We start from the raw sequence: 19,508 nt of genomic DNA, 5'->3' as shown, positions 1-19,508 counted from the left end.
AAATTTAATGTCGCTGCACAGAATGTAAGAATTCATCATCCATTAGTTTAATGTTGTCATTCCTGTGTCCAACTGCATACACTTCAGAAATTGCTTGGTTTCACACTATTATGGGAAGCGTTAACAGTTGTGTCAACTTTCTAATCCAAAATCTAGATCAATGAGTGGCCTTTGTCATAAACTTTCAGACATTTCCTTCTAAAAGGTATGTAGGTTAATTGACTGGGTAAATGTAAAAATTGTCCCTAGTGGGTGTAGGATAGTGTTAATGTACGGGGATCGCTGGGCGGCACGGACTTGGAGGGCCGAAAAGGCCTGTTTCCGGCTGTAGATATATGATATGATATGATAAAAAGGGAAGATACTTAATGAATTGTAATTACCAGCTGCACTTGCTCCTGGGACTGTTAACAAAACACAGTGCTCACCTCTGCATGCTCCTCTCATTCTCTCATTTGCTTGGGTTTGTCCAGAAGAATACCTTCACACAAAGGAAGGTGGGTGTATGGAACCAGCTACCAGATGAGGTAGTTGAGACAGAGACTATTGTAACATTTAAGAAACAATTGGGTACATGGATAGGACAGGTTTAGAGGGATATGGGCCAAAGACGGGCAGGTGGGACTAGCGTAGATGGGACTTGTTTGTCGATGTGAGCAGGTTGGGCTGCAGGGTCTGTTTCCATGCTGTATAGAAATATAGAAACATAGAAAATAGGTGCAGGAGGAGGCCATTCTGCCCTTCGAGCCAGCACCACCATTCATTGTGATCATGGCTGATCGCCCACAATCAGTAACCTGTGCCTGCCTTCTCCCCATATCCCTTGATTCCACTAGCCCCTAGAGCTCTCTCCAACTCTCTCTTAAACCCATCCAATGATTTGGCCTCCACTGCCCTCTGTGGCAGAGAATTCCACAAATTCACCACTCTCTGGGTGAAAATGTTCCTTCTCACCCCAGTTTTAAATGGCCTCCCCTTTATTCTAAGACTGTGGCCCCTGGTTCTGGACTCGCCCAACATTGGGAATATTTTTCCTGCATCTAGCTTGTCCAGTCCTTTTATAATATTATACGTCTCTATAGATCCCCTCTCATCCTTCTAAACTCCAGTGAATACAAGCCTAGTCTTTTCAATCTTTCCTCACATGACAGTCCCGCCATCCCAGGGATCAATCTCGTGAACCTACGCTGCACTGCCTCAATCACAAGGATGTCCTTCCTCAAATTAGGAGACCAAAACTGTACACAATACTCCAGATGTGGTCTTACAGGGCCCTATACAACTGCAGAAGAACCTCTTTACTCCTATACTGAAATCCTCTTGTTACGAAGGCCAACACAACATGCCATTAACTTTCTTCACTGCCTGCTGTAGCTGCACGCCAACTTTCAGTGACTGGTGTACAAGGACACCCAGGTCTCGCTGCATTTCTCCCTTACCTAACCTGACACCATTGAGATAATAAGCTGCCTCCTTGTTTTTGCCGCCAAAGTGGATAACCTCACATTTATCTACATTATACTGCATCTGCCATGCATCTGCCCACTCACTCAACCTGTCCAGGTCACCCTGCAACCTCCTAACATCCTCTTCACCGTTCACACTGCCAACTATGACTATAGAATATTCAGGAATATAAATTCTAAAAATTGTAATGATTTAAAATACCTGTACTTATTATTTTTGTGACAATATTTAGTTATACTACAATAAGTTTTCTTTATTCGCAAGTCGACACATCGTACGCCGGGGAGCACCCGTACTCCCATTGGAGGGCACACGCACGGCATTATCTGGATCATCCATCTTGTGGAGTAACTTAATGTTATCTACAGCATTGATTCAGTTGCTACCTGAAGGAACCAATGTTCAGGAAATGAAGGTCCTATTGAATCTACTGTTTTCTGAGTACTTGCTATCTTGTGTAGGTTGGGAGTGTTCATTCAGCATATGTACAGCTCCCATTGGAGTTATCAGTTTCAGGTCAAACGGCCTCCATTCCATTGACATTTTGTGAACAGAAACATTAATGTGATGCAGTTTATGGAGGGGCTCCACAGGTCAAGCAGCATCTGTGGAGGGAAATGGACAGATGAAGTTTTGATCGCGACCTAAAACATTGCCTGTCTATTCACTTTCCGCAGATGTTGCTTGGGCTGCTGAGTTCCTCCAGCAATTTGCTTTTTGCCCAAAATTCCAGCATCTACAGTTTCTTGTGTTTGTATTTTGAGAACTAAATTAGAGTGAAACCATTGCATCTACCATGAGTCGTACAGTCCTTGAATTCTCAACAGCTTTGACTGTGTGGTATGAGGCATCATGTCGAACATGGAAACGGGTCTGATGAAGGGTCTCCCCGAAACGCCACCTATTCCTTTTCTCCAGAGATGCTGTCTGACATGTTGAGTTACTCCAGCATTTTGTGTATCTATGGAAAAGTACAGCACAGGACCAGACCACTCGGCCCACAGTGTCTGTGCTGAACATGATGTCAAGATCAACTCTTATCTGTCTGCACATAATCTATATCCCTCCATTCTCTGCATGTAGATGTGCCTATCTAAAAGCCTCTTAAATCCACTATTTGAGGGCCAACATACATTCTTAAAAGCTTAAAAGGAAACTTAAAAGCATTGCCAACAGTCTCTGCAGTGAGGCTGCAATAGCTGGTGGAAGAGATGTAAGGTTCACCCAGTATGCTGTTTTCAAATAACTGGTCTATCTTGTGTTTAAATTGCATTTTGTTTAAATTAGTCGACACTATTTAGTCTGACTGATGCTGGATGACAAAAAAATGCCCCTGATTGAGCAGGAGAACTATTCTTAAGTATAGATATCCCCAGGTTACGAATGTGTTCCAAGAACTGTTTGTAATCTGTTTCCGTTAAATCAGCAGCGTTGGTTGTCTGCTGAGATTCCAAAAGGTATACTGGTAAGAGTTACTTAGCTACAGATTAGGTTTAAAACGTGATAGGCCATGTGATTTACTGACCACGAGAAGCTGAGCCAGAAAATTTCAACCTGCATTATTGTAAAGGCAAATGGACAAAAGCCGGGAGTGGGATTCTGAAGTGCAGGTGTATGGGTATCATGAACTGAGATTGTTATGATATTGTCCCACTATGCTTATTTCACGATTAGGATTTTTGGGTTTCATATAGACTCTTATGGCAGACATTGAGTTGTCTCTTGGCAGTCACATTTTAATTTGAATTACCTTTGCTGCAACCTGCAATTTGCTGTGAAGATCTTGTACGCTGCTGTCCCAATGTCTCCTTGTGTAATCTTCAGGTGGGGCTCTGTTCAAAACATGGGAATCCATGGTGCTGAATGTGACTAAAATGAAGGCAGTGTGTCTGGCACTGATGTAGTGATGGTACTGTTAGTGCAACAGTGCAGGCTTGCTGCAGAATTGTCCAAGGCAGAGAATTTCACAGATTCACAACTCTGGGTGAAAAAGTTTTCCCTCTTCTCAGTCCTAAATGGTCTACCTCTTATTCTTAAACTGTGACCCCTGGTTCTGGACTCTCCCAACATCGGGAAGATTTTCCTGCATATAAATTGTAATAAGTATCATTCATAACCGACAGATTTTAGCTGAATTTTACATTTATTTTCTCACTAAACACACCCCCTTGTCTTGCACTGTCTCCCCGCCTACCTTTGGAAACAGAATCCCTCCCTCTATTCCCTCCAGACAGACTTCTTTACTCTCCCATACTTAAAAATATTATAGGAAAAAAAACTGCAGATGCTGGTTTAAATCGAAGGTAGACACAAAACGCTGGAGTAACTCAGCAGGTCAGGCAGCATCTTGGGAGAGAAGGAATGGGTGACGTTTCGGGGTCGAGACCCTTCTTCAGACTGATGTCAGGGGAGGGGGCAGGACCAAGATAGGATGTAGTAGGAGACAGGAAGACAGTGGGAGAACTGGGAAAGGGGAGGGGATAGAGAAGGACAGAGGAACTAACTGAAGTTAGAGGTCAATGTTCATACCGCCGGGGTGTAAACTGCCCAAGCGAAATATGAGATGCTGTTCCTCCAATTTGTGCTGGGCTTCACTATGACAATGGAGGAGGCCCATGACAGAAAGGTCAGACTGGGAGTGGGAGGGGGAGTTGAAGTGCTCAGCCACCGGGAGATCAGGTTGGATAAGGCGGACTGAGCGAAGGTGTTGAGTGAAACGATCGCCGAGCCTGTGTTTGGTCTCGCCGATGTAGAGAAGTTGACATCTGGAACAGCGGATACAATAGATGAGGTTGGAGGAGGTGCAGGTGAACCTCTGCCTCACCTGGAAAGACTGTTTGGGTCCTTGGATGGAGTCGAGGGGGAGGGGGTGGTTTGGGTGGGAAGGGGGCGAGTGGACCAGGGAGTTATGGCGGGAATGGTCTCTGCGGAAAGCAGAAAGGGGAGGAGATGGGAAGATGTGGCCAGTAGTAGAATCCTGTTGGAGGTGCCGGAAATGTTGGAGGATAATCTGTTGTATACGATGGCTGATGGGGTGGAAGGTGAGGACAAGGGGGACTCTGTCCTTGTTACGAATGGGAGGAACAAGAGCGGAGCTGTGGGATATAGAGGAGACCCTGGTGAGAGCCTCATCTATAATGGAAGAGGGGAAGCCCGGTTTCCTAAAGAATTAGGACATCTCTGATGCCCTAGTGTGAAACACCTCATCCTGGGCGCAGATGCGGCGTAGACGGAGGGATTGGGAGTAGGGGATAGAGTTTTTACAGGAAACAGGGTGGGAAGAAGTGTAGTCAAGAGAGGTATGGGAGTCAGTAGGTTTTTTGTAGTTGTCGGTCACTAGTCTGTCTCCTGTGATGGAAATGGTGAGATTCAGAAACGGTAGGGAGATGTCGGAGATGGTCCAAGTATATTTAAGAGCAGGATGGAAATTAGTGGTGAAATGTATGAAGTCAGTGAGTTCTGCATGGGTACAAGAGGTAGCACCAATGCAGTCATCAATGTAGCGGAGGTAGAGTTCGGGGATGGGACCGGTGTACGTCCGGAACAGGGATTGTTCGACGTACCCTACAATGAGGCAGGCATAGCTAGGCCCATGCGAGTGCCCATAGCTACGCCTCGGCTTTGGTGGAAGTGGGAGGAGTCAAAGGAGAAGTTGTTGAGGGTAAGAACCGGCTCTGCTAGGTGGAGGAGAGTATTGGTAGATGGAGATTGACTGGTTCTGCGTGACTGAAACGTTACCCATTCCTTCTCTCCCGAGATGCTGCCTGACCCGCTGTGTTACTCCAGCATTTTGTGTCTACCTTAAAAATATCATCCTTAATAATACCATCCTTAACTTTAAACTCACTCTAATCCTGTCAATTCACCTATCATTCATTGATGACTTGTTTTTTCGCTTGTTTTAACGCCTTACATTTTTCGAGAGGCTTATTTAAAATTGTGACCTGTACATCACAATTGAGAAAAGCGACTGTAATCGCACATCCCGGCTCTGAGTTTAAAGCCTTGCAGATCACTGGTCTTTAAATATCCCAGTGCTGTTCAATGTGAGCACGGTTACTGCCTGTCGCACTTTTGCATGCAGGAAGATCCAGACATGTTCTGGTTGGGATGGGGCGGAAAAATTCTTGCCACAGTTTTTATTTGCCAATCGGTCATTAACAAGTCCTCAATAAAATGTGGTGTCCTGGACAAAGTGACTAATATTGTGTAGTGAAACTACGAGCTGCCAAACAAGCAGTCTGGTGTAAGCTGAACTGTGGGATGTGGGGGACACACTGTCTGCTTCTATGATACTTGAAGTTTACTAAAGGACCTGTCCCACTTAGGCGATTTTAAGGTGACTGCCGGCGACTAGACTTGCCAACAGTTCGCCGGGTGTCGCGGGCATGATCATGAGGAGTCTTCTAAAAATCGTAGTGGATCTCAGCGCATCGCTGAGAAATCACCCGGTTTGAAATTTCTCGGCGACAGCTGGCTTGTCGCCAGGTATCGTTGTTTATTGCGGGCGCTGTCGCATGCTGTCCCCAGGTTTGCTAGGTTCTCTTAGATGCAGTTAGAAGCACATAATATTAAAATTAGTAAAGTTATTTCCAAATACCATAAAATGCTTGTGTTTAACCAATTTATTTACCGTCAAGACATTTGACAGGTAGATTGAAGGCGACAGTTTGACGGTCAGGTAAGTGTGGGAATTTCCGCGATGTTTATGGCCATCAGCCATTACATTTATAGTGGGCTACCAACCCAGATATGCAACCCAGAAACCAGATATACATCTCCCTTACATTTTCAAAGAATGCCCACACACTTTTCACAAAAATCCACTTAACCACTTTTTAAATTTTTTTTTTTAATACTGCTATTAGTAAACTGGAAGCAAATCCAGTTTATGCCTTGTTACAGTGAAGCTTGGTTTTTAAGTAACCCATACAAGATGTTATAGTTCAAAACTCTCAAGTACTTACCGACTTGTCAGTGATTTCAGCGAAAATTAGGACGCCAGAGAAGCATTGACAGCGTGGGAATTTCGCGATGTTTCCGAAGACGGTGTAATCTCGACCTGACTCGGCATTGTCCTGGTCATTGTCGTCGGGAAAAGAAAATTTTGTCGATCTGCTACAGTCGCCGGCAGTCGCCAAAAAAATCGCCTAAGTGGGACAGGCCCTTTAAGCTTCTCTTTGAATGTTGATTGCTTGTATTTTGGTCATTTGCTCCTTTTGCACATTGATCGTGACTCTATTTTTATAGATATATATATGTATGTATGTGTAAAACAATATGTTATCCTCTTTGTGGCTTGAAGCTTAGCAGAAGAGTTAATTTGTCCACCTGGAGATCTTGTCTCAGATAATGGCCCTGACAATGCAGCACTCCTTCAGTACTGCAACGGGTAGTTTCTGCTGCAAGAATTACTTGTTTAGAGTGTGGCTTGAATCCTAGACTTTCTCACATGAGATTAATTGTTGAACCATGTGACACTTTAACATTTTTAAGGTATGCTTTGTATGGGATCATTTTTAAGGGGAAAAAAGTGCATTTTTGGTGACATTTGGTTTTGGCGAGAGCCAGGTCAATTTATTGCACAGCTGTAAAGGATTTGTGCTGCACATCTTGTGGTTCAATGTGGAAAATAAACCTGAGGATGGAAATAGGATCTTTCTTCCCAGTAGATTGTTAGAGTGAAGCTGCTTAACCACCTTTATTGTAGCATGACTTAGTGTGGATTATGACTTGGGTTTTGAGATATAGCAGTATTTCTTTTCTCTATCAGGGTGTTTGCTATGACGATCATATTCATTGCTGCCCTAATGGTTATACATGTGATGTTCAAGCACAGCTCTGTCACAAAGGCAGTATTTCTATTCCTCTGTTAACAAAGATGTCAAGTATTGTGAAAAGTGAAGCCTTAGATGTCCAGTGTGATGAGACAGTAAAGTGTCAATCAGGCTCGACCTGCTGCAAGCTGGTGTCAGGATCCTGGGCCTGCTGCCCTCTTCTCCAGGTCAGTTGTCACTGCTTGGTTATATGTCTTTGAGCCATCTTAGTGAATGCTTGTGTTCATTCCTGTCATGCTGCCATGGTGCTTCACATGTGACTGGTGCATTAATTTCTGTATGCATGCACATCGTCTTTTCTGTATTAGTTTCTATTTGTATAGTTTAGACAGCGCGGAAACGGGCTCTTCGGACCACCGCGTCCGCGCCGACCTGCGATCCCCGCACACCAGCACCATCCAAAACACTAGCGACAATTTACAATCTTTGCCAAAGCCAATTAACCTACAAACCTGTACATCTTTGGAGTGTGGGAGGAAACCGGAGCACCCGGGGAAAACCCACGCGGTCACGGGGAGAACGTACAAAGTCTGTACAGACAGCACCTCTAGAACCCGGGTCTCTGGCGCTGTAAGGTAGCAACTCTACTGCTGCGTAGCAACTCTCTCTGCCTTGCTGTTTTTTAGAACACGCTTTCCCTTACCCGTCCCTGTTTCGTGCTGCATGGGTTATAGATTCGTGTTTCATGCACCTCAATTCTTATACGTGGGAAAGAAAGATATGAATATGGTCATTTTGCAACAAGCAATTATCTTGAATTGAGGGATAATTATAGGTGAGTTTACATACCATTCATAGAATGTGGAAAATGTGCAACACAGGCTGCATTGTTCTGATCAGAGCCCAACTCCATCTTCAATTTAGTCTGTAGTTCTGCAGGTCATGAGCCTTAAAGTACATCTAAGTACTGAAGGATTCCGACCCAAAGCGTTACCTGCACATGTTCTCCAGAGATGCTTTCAACCTGCTGAGTTACTCTTGTTTTGTAAATCACCATCTGCATTTCCTTGTATTCTACTTTATTCCATTTTCACTAAATCTTTCAGGGATCTGTCAGACACGGTGAAAATATTTTATTGCTAGTCTTCCTGTAAAGTATGTTACTTGGAAGGAAAACTACCATGTCAAGCTTTGAACTTAATCTCTTGCTTGTTTCCTTTATACTTTTTATGAAATGAATAAAATTAAGTGAAAAAAATTAGATGTTAGAGGAAATAGCCATTTTGTCTTGGCAAAGTAGTGGATTGAGCTTTGTTTTCAGTTTGCACCTGGAGGCAATACAATGGAATTGGTGTCAATTTATCATTGTCATGTGGACCAAGGTCTCGTCAAAAAAAGGTTTTGCGTTATATCCACACAATCATACTATGCTTGAGCACATTAGGTAGTGCAAAAGAATAAATGTAGTGCTACAGTTAAAGAGAAAGTGCCGACATAAAGTGCAAGAGCCTCAGGGCCCTTTAAGAGTCTGATAACAGTGGAGAAGGAGGTGTTCTTGAATCTGATGATAAGTGCTTTCAAGCTTTTGTAGCTTCTGCCTGATGGGAGAAAAATGATTATATTCATAATCATAATCTATTAGCCAAGTATGTTTTGCAACATACGAGAAATTTGGTTTGCCATACAGTCAAACCAAAAAAGCAACAAGACACATAACCACATAAAAATTTAACATAAACATCCACCACAGCGGCTCCTCCACATTCCCCACTGTGATGGAAGTCTTATCTTCTTTCCTCCTTTCCTCCCGCGGTCGGGGGAATCGAACCATCCGCAGCCGGCGATCGAGCTCCCACATCAGGGATTGGATTGGAATTCCCCAAATCAGTTGCTACCCAGGGACCGCGAGGTTCACCATGTTAAAATCCGCAGCTCCCGCAGCTTTGGAGCACCAAAGGCCGACCCCTGCCAAAGGGATCGCCCGCTCCGAGATGTTGAAGTCCGCGGGAGCCGCCAACTCCACGATGGAGCTCTAGAAGTCCCAAACAAGAGGCCGCCAACTCCACGATGTTAGTCCGCAGTGCAGACAGAGATACGACACGGAAAAAGTCACATCTCCGTCGAGGAAAAAGAAAAAAAAGTTTCCCCCACCCCCCCACCAAATAAAAAACTAAAGAAGCTAAAAACATCAATTTTACAACTAATTAAAAACACAAAGAATGAAAAAGACGAAGTCAGCCGTTGGCGAGGCAGCCATCGTGCGGCGCCCCCTGGCTGCTTTCCTGAGCTTGTGTGAAGTATACACTGAGTCGATTTTGGAGCAGGGAGGGGAGGAGAGAGGCTGGTTTGTTTGATGGACTGGGTCATGTTCACAACTCTATTTGCTCCAAACCTCTCGATTCAGTTTTAGCTTTATTTTCATGCACCAGAATCCCAAATCGCTGGTGCTGCAGTTTTACCCTAGTTAATTATTTTTCCAAAATGAACAGCTTCACATCTTCACACATATTACACTTGCCAGCTTTTTGTCCAATCATTTGCTTGTTATTTTAAATAGGGATTAATCCTGTAGTTATAATGTTATTTATGTCTACATTTGTTTGAAGCTGATCAAAAATTTATAACATCATTGTAAACATTTTAAGTACGAATAGACCAAGTGGACCCGTTGGGCCCAAACCTCTCCTGCATTGATGCAGCACCCTCTCCTCCCCCATCCCCCTCTCCCCCTCCCACTCCCTCCCCCCCTCTCGCCCCCTCTCCCTCCCTTCCCCTCCTCTCTCCCACCTCTCCCTCCCTCCCATCTACCTTCTTCCCTCCCTCCCCCTCCCTTCCTCCTCCACCCCCTCCTCCCCTTCCCCGCCCTTCCCCTTCTGGGGAGAAGGCAGGCACAGGTTATTGATTGTGGATACTTAGCCATGATCACAATGAATGGCGGTGCTGGCTTGAAGGGCCAAATGGCCTCCTTCTGCACCCATTTTCTATGTTTCTAATCCCTGTATCCTTTGCCCTTTTGTAAGAATCCTGTAGCAGTGTCACTGAAACAGCACAGAGGGAGGCCAACAATCTATTTACACTAATCCTACACTAGTTCCATTTCTATTCACATTCCTCTTGACTCTGTCCCTCGATTCTGCCACTCACTGACTGTAGATCAACCATATTTATCTCTGTCTACATAACCTTCACCACATATCCTATGCATGGTACACATTCCACTTTGTAATCCAGTCCAGGATTTAGGTAGGACTGGAGTCACTGACGTGGTTGGTCTGTTGCTTGTTCGGTTAGTTGTTAGTCTGTGAGCTGAAGTGAGGAACGCACAGATGTGCTGCTCACTCGGAATGGGTCTAATAAATGTTTTATGGTTCACCGAATACTTTGTAATGGATTGATTACAAAACACTGACCAGCTTTATAATGAAGTATAATTGACAGTGAACAATTTGCCTAACGACCTATTCTTGGAATGTGAAACTCGAGTATCTAGAGGAAACCCAAGGGGAATGGGAAGGAACATAACATGGAGGTCAGGGTCAATGCCAAGACGCTGGAGCTCGCTAGGCAGAGCCTGCCACTGTTGGGCATTGATAGCAACACTGCAAATGCCAGAATGGTAAGGACATTGTTGAATTTTGAAAAGTACAGAATGGATGGCATTAAGTAGAATTTCACATTCGTTCCTAATTATGGATAATTTATCTGATAGAATTGTGGAAAAGGAACTGAATTGTTATATTCAGTATATGACTTCACTCTGAATAGTCCCTTGTACTGAGTGGTTTTAAGTAGAAGCACAGCTTGCTGGATCAGTTGAATTTGATTTGCTTGAGGTTGAACACGAAGAACAGATTTTGTCAGATCCCAACCATGTCCTGTCAGTATGTAGCCCTGAGCTCCCGATCTGAGCCGGGCTTGCTATGTCCTGTCAGTATGTGGCCCTGAGCTCCCGATCTGAGCCGGGCTTGCTATGTCCTGTCAGTATGTGGCCCTGACCAGACCTCACAACCCTTCTGAATTTGGCGGAAAGTTTCCACTTTTTTATTTAACTTCCGCCATTCTGATTTAGCCTCACATTGTTCCGCAAAACACCTGCCTCGCAGCTCTCCCAGCTCCTCCGCTCGCCGCTGGCCTGGCCCCTCACCTCACCGCTGGCCTGGCCCCTCACCTCACCGCTGGCCTGGCCCCTCACCTCGCCGCTGGCCTGGCCCCTCACCTCACCGCTGGCCTGGCCCCTCACCTCACCGCTGGCCTGGCCCCTCACCTCACCGCTGGCCTGGCCCCTCACCTCACCGCTGGCCTGGCCCCTCACCTCACCGCTGGCCTGGCCCCTCACCTCACCGCTGGCCTGGCCCCTCACTGCTGGCCTGGCCCCTCACCTCACCGCTGGCCTGGCCCCTCACCGCTGGCCTGGCCCCTCACCGCTGGCCTGGCCCCTCACCTCACCGCTGGCCTGGCCCCTCACCTCACCGCTGGCCTGGCCCCTCACCTCGCCGCTGGCCTGGCCCCTCACCTCACCGCTGGCCTGGCCCCTCACCTCACCGCTGGCCTGGCCCCTCACCTCACCGCTGGCCTGGCCCCTCACCTCACCGCTGGCCTGGCCCCTCACCTCACTGCTGGCCTGGCCCCTCACCGCTGGCCTGGCCCCTCACCTCACCGCTGGCCTGGCCCCTCACCGCTGGCCTGGCCCCTCACCTCACCGCTGGCCTGGCCCCTCACCGCTGGCCTGGCCCCTCACCGCTGGCCTGGCCCCTCACCGCTGGCCTGGCCCCTCACCGCTGGCCTGGCCCCTCACCGCTGGCCTGGCCCCTCACCGCTGGCCTGGCCCCTCACCGCTGGCCTGGCCCCTCACCGCTGGCCTGGCCCCTCACCGCTGGCCTGGCCCCTCACCGCTGGCCTGGCCCCTCACCGCTGGCCTGGCCCCTCACCTCACCGCTGGCCTGGCCCCTCACCGCTGGCCTGGCCCCTCACTGCTGGCCTGGCCCCTCACCTCACCGCTGGCCTGGCCCCTCACCGCTGGCCTGGCCCCTCACCGCTGGCCTGGCCCCTCCCCTCACTGCTGGCCTGGCCTCGCTGTGTAGTGTGAGTCCCGTTGATGTTGAGAGGGGATGGGATGGGTGGGGGTTGGGGGGTAGAGGAGGGGGGTGTGGGGGTCAGGGTCGGGGGGCAGAGGAAGGGAGGGGTGTGGGGTGGGGAGGGGAGTGGGGAAGAAGGGGGAGTGGAGGTGGGGGGGGGAGGGGGAGGGGGGAGGGGGGAGGGGAGGGGGTAGGGGTAGGGGAGGGAGGGGAGAGGGGTAGGGGAGGGGGGAGGGGTTGGGGTGGAGTGGGGGTGGGTAGTGTAGGGGTGTGGGGGGGGAGGGGCATGGGCCATTGTGATTTGCTGTTGAAGACCACTGGAGCAAGTATGTCTTCAATGAAATTAAGTATGTGCAGTTTTAAATGAAACTTTCTTCATAATTTAGTCATACATTTTATGACCATTGTTCTTTTATTCAATAGAATTGGGATGTGTAAGGAAAAAGCAAAATAGAAAAAAACAAAACAAACTTTTTTCTTTGTGTTGTAAAATGTATTTCTGTTCAATACCATTTCTATAAATAGAATATACTCATGATAGGCGTGACATTCTACATGTAGTCCAAGAACACGTGAATGTAGCGCAACGCGTACACGCATTTGGCGTGCATACATGTTTTTGCTGAAAAGTTGCATTATGCGCCATATTATGAATTTTGATGTAAAATTCAGAATTTTGGACATCAAAATTATGAATTTGAAAAATCAAGTTTTGGGAGGTCTGCCCCGAGCTCCCTATCTGAGCCTGGCTAGCCATGTCCTGCCAGTGTGTAGCCCCGAGCTCCCTATCTCAGCCTGGCTAGCCATGTCCTGCCAGTGTGTAGCCCCGAGCTCCCTATCTCAGCCAGGCTCACCATCTCTGCCAGTGTGTAGCCCCGAGCTCCCTATCTCAGCCAGGCTCGCCATGTGCTGCCAGTATGTGGCCCGAGCTGCCAATCTGAGCCAGGCTCACCATGTCCTGCCAGTATGTGGCCCTGAGCTCCCTATCTCAGCCAGGCTCGCCATGTCCTGCCCGAGCTGCCAATCTGAGCCAGGCTCGCCATGTCCTGCCAGTGTGTGGCCCTGAGCTCCCTCTCTCAGCCCGGCTCACCATCTCTGCCAGTATGTAGCCCCGAGCTCCCTATCTCAGCCCGGCTCACCATATCCTGCCAGTGTGTAGCCCTGAGCTCCCTCTCTCAGCCGGACTTGCTCATTAGTGAGCCATACATGCAGCTTTTCCACACTGAGTACTGGGGTGATTCATTGTGTGGATTTAAATGGAGGGCAGGAATTCACGCCACATTCCTGGCATGGTTGCATGCGGCAGAGGGGTGGGCAGGGGTCTGTCGAGTCCTGATACAGCAGTGGGGATGGCAGGGTTTAATGTCTGCCTCGTGGCATAGCAGCTTGAGCAAGTACAAGGACACATACCTCTGAGTGTTTTGACTGGAGGACCTAGTGCACTATAATATATTGCTGGTACCAGTGTGCAAGAGATGTATTTTCATATTTACTCTGCATTTAAAAAAATTTCCATTGAAAAATTCCCGTGAATGGTATCTATGGGTTATGGACTGGCTGTCACTTTCAAAAAAGGACGCCGTGCTGAAAATCAGCAGGTCAGGCAGCATCTCAATGCCCATTTCACCCATTTCTCCCCCTTCCACCTATATTCCTTCCTCTGCTGCCACAATTTGCAATTTTTCTATCATTTTGCACCTTTTTATCTTTTCATCTTTGGCCTTCGTCCAACAATCTGCCTATCGAAAACCCTCTCCTGTATCTGCCTATTACTTGCCAGGCAAGTTTCTACCTATTCCTTCCCTTTTCCAGCTTTCTTTCACCCCCACTCCCCGCAATAACTCTGAGGAAGCATTCTGATCTAAAAGGTCACCTCTCCATGTTCTCCAAAGATGCGCCTGACCTGCTGAGTTACTTCAGCACTTTGTCTTTTTATTGTAAACCAGCATCTGCAGTTCCTTGTTTCTTTGTAAATTTCAAGATCTGGGAGAATTGGGTTGTTTTGCTTAAAAGCCCCATGGAATGATTGCTCAGACTTCATCCTGCTAGATCTCGTTCAACCTCTGATATTAGTGTACCTGGTAATGTCTTCATCTGTTGATCCGAGCCATTGGGGCATTGGAGTTTTCACTCCTCCTGAGCCCATGATATTCCAACAGGGACAAAGCACTAAATTACAGAATACAAATGATTGGTGGTGTTAGTGCTCTGAGAATCCGATTAGCCTTAAACTCTGTTTAGTTGAGAAATACAACATGGAAAAGGACCGTTTGTCCACCAGTGATCAACCATACACTAGTTCTATCCTACATACTTGGCAATTTACAGAAGCCAATTAAGGTTTCAAAGGTTTAGGTCTTTTATTGTCACATGTATCAATTAAGTTACAGTTAAATGCGAATTATCATACAGCCATACGGAAAAAAAAGCAACAAGACACACAACTACATCAAAGTTAACCGTTAACCTACAAACCTGTCTGTCTTCGGAGTGTGGGTGGAAACCGGAAAAAGTCCATGCTGTCATGAGGAGATGTACAAACTCCATAAAGACAGCACCCATAGTCAGTGGCTCTCTGGCCCTGTAAGGCAACAACTCTACCTCTGTGCCACTGTGCCATCCCAAAACATAAATTGAAAACATCAATGAACCAAGATTGACTCGTATTAATTACATAAGTTAAAACATTTAATAAAAGATCCACATTGTGTTGCATGTATCCTGTTCGTGCTAGAAGATGGTAATGCCATAAACTTTCAAGCAGTTTTGTTTTAATATCTTCCCCATAGCACCTGCTTTTCCTGTTTTTTTAAAAATCATAAATTACTTTGTGTTTGAGAAGTGTTTTTGGAAATAAAAGCTTCAGTTTCTTTGCTTGGAGTGCGAGGGCCTTCAGTGAGATGTTGTTGTTGATTGTTCTCGTCTCTTCCAGGCGGTCTGCTGTAAGGATGATGAGCACTGCTGCCCAAACGGCTACACCTGTGACTTGGCAGCCAAGAGCTGTGAAAAACAAAGTAGCTTGGTACCTGCGATTATCAAGCTGTCTCCTGTCTTTAATGTGAAATGTGATGACGAGGTCCAGTGCCCAGCTTCAGCCACTTGCTGCAGGGTTGCCTCGGGCAGCTGGGCTTGCTGTCCCTATGATCAAGTAGGTGCTTCAATAATCGCAGTTTCTGCCAGTCGCCGTTTGTCTCATTAGGGCTGCTCAGTGTTGACTTTAGAGATACAGCGTGGAAACAGGCTCTTCAGTGCACTGAGACCGTGCTGAACAGCAATCACTCTGTACACTAGCACTATCCTACACACACTAGGGACAATTTACAATTTTACAGAAGCCAATTAACCTACAAACCCGCATGTCTTTAGAGTGTGAGAGGATACCAGAGCTCCCAGAGAAAACCCACGCGGTCATAGGGAGAAATCCAACATCCACACACAGCACCTGAGGTTAGGATTGAACCCGGGTCTCCGGAGCTGTGAGGCAGCAACTCTTCCACAGTGCCACCCAATGCCGTGTGGTCTTTAGTGATGGTGCTAAACTGAGCTGTATTGTTGTTGAAGGTACTTATTAATCTGTGGTTTGAGAAGATTGCACCAACCAGATTATTTTAACTGTCCACACCAGTAAATAATGTGAATAAATTAAGGCATAATGCATCTCTAGATAACTTCCCATGACCATGTCCAATAGTGCACTAAATTGGTTAATTTGCAGTTGAAGAATGCTGGTTTGAACTACAAAACATATCCTTTCATTACTGCTGCAAGGATAAAGTGCTGAAGCTGATTCTTCAGCACATTACAGCCAGGTCTTTATCTCTTGAACCAAAACTCAAGATAAAATAAATAATAAAGGTACATTACCTTTTATTTAAAAAAATTCCATGAGTGAGAGAGAATCTAGGACCAGAGGTCATAGGCTCGGAATAAAAGAGAGGAGATGAGGAGGAATGTCTTTAGTCAGAGGACGGTGAATCTGTGGAACTCATTGCCACAGATGGCTGTGGAGGCCGTCAGTGGATATTTTGAAGGTAGAGATTGATAGATTCTTGATTAGTACAGTGTCAGGGGTTTTGGGGGGAAGGCAGGAGAATGGGGCTGAGAGGGTAAGATGGATCCGCTATGATAGAATGGCAGTAGACTTGATGGGCCGAATGGCCAAATTCTGCTCCTATCACTTATGAACTCCACAATAAGCATTTAGAAACATAGAAAAAAAGTTGCAGGAGTAGACCATTCGGCCCTTTGAGCCAGCACCGCCATTCAATATGATCATGGCTGATCATCTAAAATCAGTACCCCGTTCCTGCTTTTCCCCCATATCCGTTGATTCCGTTAGCCCTAAAAACATCCAATGAATTGGCATGCACTGCACTGCCTTCTGTATTTTTGCAATGTCACAGCATTTTCCCATGGCTTACCTTGACAACCAACTCAATAAATGGTGGCACTGAGCTTTGCAATTATCCCTAACACTAGTTTGGTTTTATTTCTGTTTATATTACATTGCAGTCCCACAATTCATAATACTGAATAAGTAAACTGGATACTCTGTTAAGCATTAGTGCAGTCCTAGCCAGATTGTCTCGTAAAGTAATAGTTTATTTGGATTTTATAATCTGTGATGTGAAAGGTTAGTTTCACTAATTAGAAGGATATTGCATCTTGTAATCGGGATTGCATCAAGGTACTGATTTCTGCTGCTGCTGATCTTCTGGGGGAAGAATTGTTAAATCAGATTTCTTTCATTGAAAGTGTTCATGTATTTGAGGTAGTAATGGTTTAGATGCTTTTCCTCTCAGTTGTTAGATGCATTTCGGGACTTGGGAATCTTTAACCGTGAGGATTTCTTTAAATGAACTTAACTGGACTCCGGCAACACGGAGTAAGAGATTGCTTTGCATTCTTTATATCTTTCAACCTCAAATGGACCAGAGGTAGCAGGAGATCCAGTTGCTCTGGTTGGCAGACTTCAATTTAAATTTGAGAAGTGGTTAATCGCTTTCCTTGAAGCCCAGTGTCCCTCGTGTGCCTGATATCATTTGGCAGATTCATCTTCCAGTGTGAGACATTCGACGACTTCTTCTTATCGTGTCCACACATGTTACCAATTGTGTTTCAGCCAAAACTGAACACAACTCTTAGCAATATCATTGTTCTCTGTGAGGTGCTCCGCTTTGCATTCGTGCTCCAATAGAGGACATCTCAATAGGTGCTCCATAGTTTGTGGTTCAGTGCCACATATGCAGATAAAGTCTTCAGTATCTATAGAACCCCACTTCTTGAGAGTGGCTTTACAACGACCAGTACCAGCTCTGTCTGTTGAGGCATTTCCATTCAGCCCAGCTTGATTTGGCCCCAGGAGGTTCTTCTTTGGCACTTATGGACGGATGTCGTTGATGGGAGATTGGCTAGTCTCTCTTCCCATAATGCAACTCTAGTACTTAGACTTTAACCAGGCTAAAGATGGGTAATAACCGTGGCCATGCCAGCATCACTCATGCTAGGAACAAATTGATTGTAAGAGATCATTTCAATATTTAAATTTGGATCACAATATGGAAAGACAATTCAATTAAAATTAGAAGATATTCCATTGCACTGACCTCACTGTATAAAAATACAATTTTGTATACGTGTAAAATTAAGTGAACAGTTCAAAATGTAAAAAGTATCTACATCAGTTCAAGGACTTACTTTTCCACTAAATGTGGTGTGTGGTTGACTGCAGGTATTTTATACATTTAGGATCCAATAATTAGAGCTTGGCATAACGCCGTTCTTTCTCTAAGACAAAATAAACATTCAGAAGAAAATATTCATTTTGTTCTTTGCATTAATCTTAACTCTGCACACCATTGGTTTTCTGTTGCTCTGCTTCAGCATAGCTTTTCCAGGAATGAATGTCAGAAGGATTTAAAGATAAGGGAAAGTGAGTTCAGTGTGTGTTGTCAAGATGTTATACTGGTGTGCACCTACCCAGTTATGACCCTCTAAGATGTTATACTGGTGTGCACCTACCCAGTTATGAGCCAGCATTATGGGGTTATTAACTGATGTTGTGATTCTTTTGCAGGCGACGTGCTGTGAAGATCAGAAGCATTGCTGCCTGCATGGCTACACATGTGGTCCGGGAGCTGAAGCATGCACTCTGCAACCTTTTCATCGCTGGGACCTAACTTCCTCAAAGCGCAGAACGGTCTTCAACACCCTGTAGCATGTTTTGCGCCCTAAACCACTAGTTGTGTAATGCTCTCAAACAAAACTCTTCAATTTGAAAAATTGGGCTGTTCAAATAGGAAGATTTGGCTAACTTTTTACAATGAATAAATCTTCTGATGAAGTATACCCACAGGGAATATCTCTGGTGGTGAGTCCATATTGCAAACTGTTTTGGATGCTGATTTATTTTAGGAAGCAATATCTTTTTTTTGTAAAACCTTGGGGCCTTAAATTGAATTTTGTTTTTGTGCATTACATGGATGTTGAATGTAAAATTACATCACGTTGAAATCTATCTGCTTATTTTGCTTAAAAAATTGAAAATTCTCAGCTTGTTCACCTAAAAAAACCCAAATGAGCAGGCAACGTACCTGATTTAAATTTGTAACCCAATTGATGCTTGGCTTTACTTCAGCAATGCAGCATATTTACCTCGATCTTTAAGTTCAGTAGAAAATTTATTTGTGGTGGGCACTCTTGGTATAGTTCCCTTAACCAGCTCATCTGACGGAAACACATGGTTAAATTGTGGTTGATGCAATGCAGGCACATTACCATTGGCGTAGGGTAGATGTGGAACAGGAGTATTGTTCTTTAATGTTTGGTCTAGGTGGTTATACACTTCTAGCTCATGAGCCTAGAACGGACTACCGCTCAACGTCCCTGTCCCCACTCTTTCAATTCGTTCTCTGTGCCTTATACATTTAATCGTGGCAGAGCCGAGAATGTCATCCTGGAGCCAGAGATGTGATATCTTGCCCAGCATCTACATTTCACCAGATATCCCAACTGATCTCATGCTGGAATGCCACCTGTACACAAAAATGACAAAGCACAGGAAGTCTATTCTAAAGCTCTTAATATGAAGCTTTGTGTTTCAGCAGACCAAAGGTTGAAGTGATTAGTGTAGAATTTAGCTTACTTTGCTAGAACTCCAATCTAGAGTACACTCGAATCCCAATCCCAC

The 19,508-nt window shown here is 45.6% G+C and overlaps 1 protein-coding gene across 1 annotated transcript in view; it reads left to right on the top strand.

The window, feature by feature from the left end:
• Positions 1-19,501, top strand: part of LOC144590330 (progranulin-like) — a 62,860-nt gene extending 43,359 nt beyond the window's left edge. The window contains exons 8-9 of the mRNA XM_078395017.1: positions 15,252-15,467; positions 18,396-19,501. Coding sequence (XP_078251143.1) covers positions 15,252-15,467; positions 18,396-18,536 — 357 coding nt within the window. The 3' untranslated portion in view covers positions 18,537-19,501. The remainder of the gene's footprint in view (positions 1-15,251; positions 15,468-18,395) is intronic.
• Positions 19,502-19,508: the final 7 nt, after the last annotated feature.

This window comes from Rhinoraja longicauda, unplaced genomic scaffold (genome assembly GCF_053455715.1).
Source record: "Rhinoraja longicauda isolate Sanriku21f unplaced genomic scaffold, sRhiLon1.1 Scf000167, whole genome shotgun sequence".
In the NCBI taxonomy this organism is placed as follows: domain Eukaryota; kingdom Metazoa; phylum Chordata; class Chondrichthyes; order Rajiformes; family Arhynchobatidae; genus Rhinoraja; species Rhinoraja longicauda.
The sequence above is the reverse complement of the archived record's forward strand: the minus strand, read 5'-3'. Positions and strand labels throughout refer to the sequence as shown.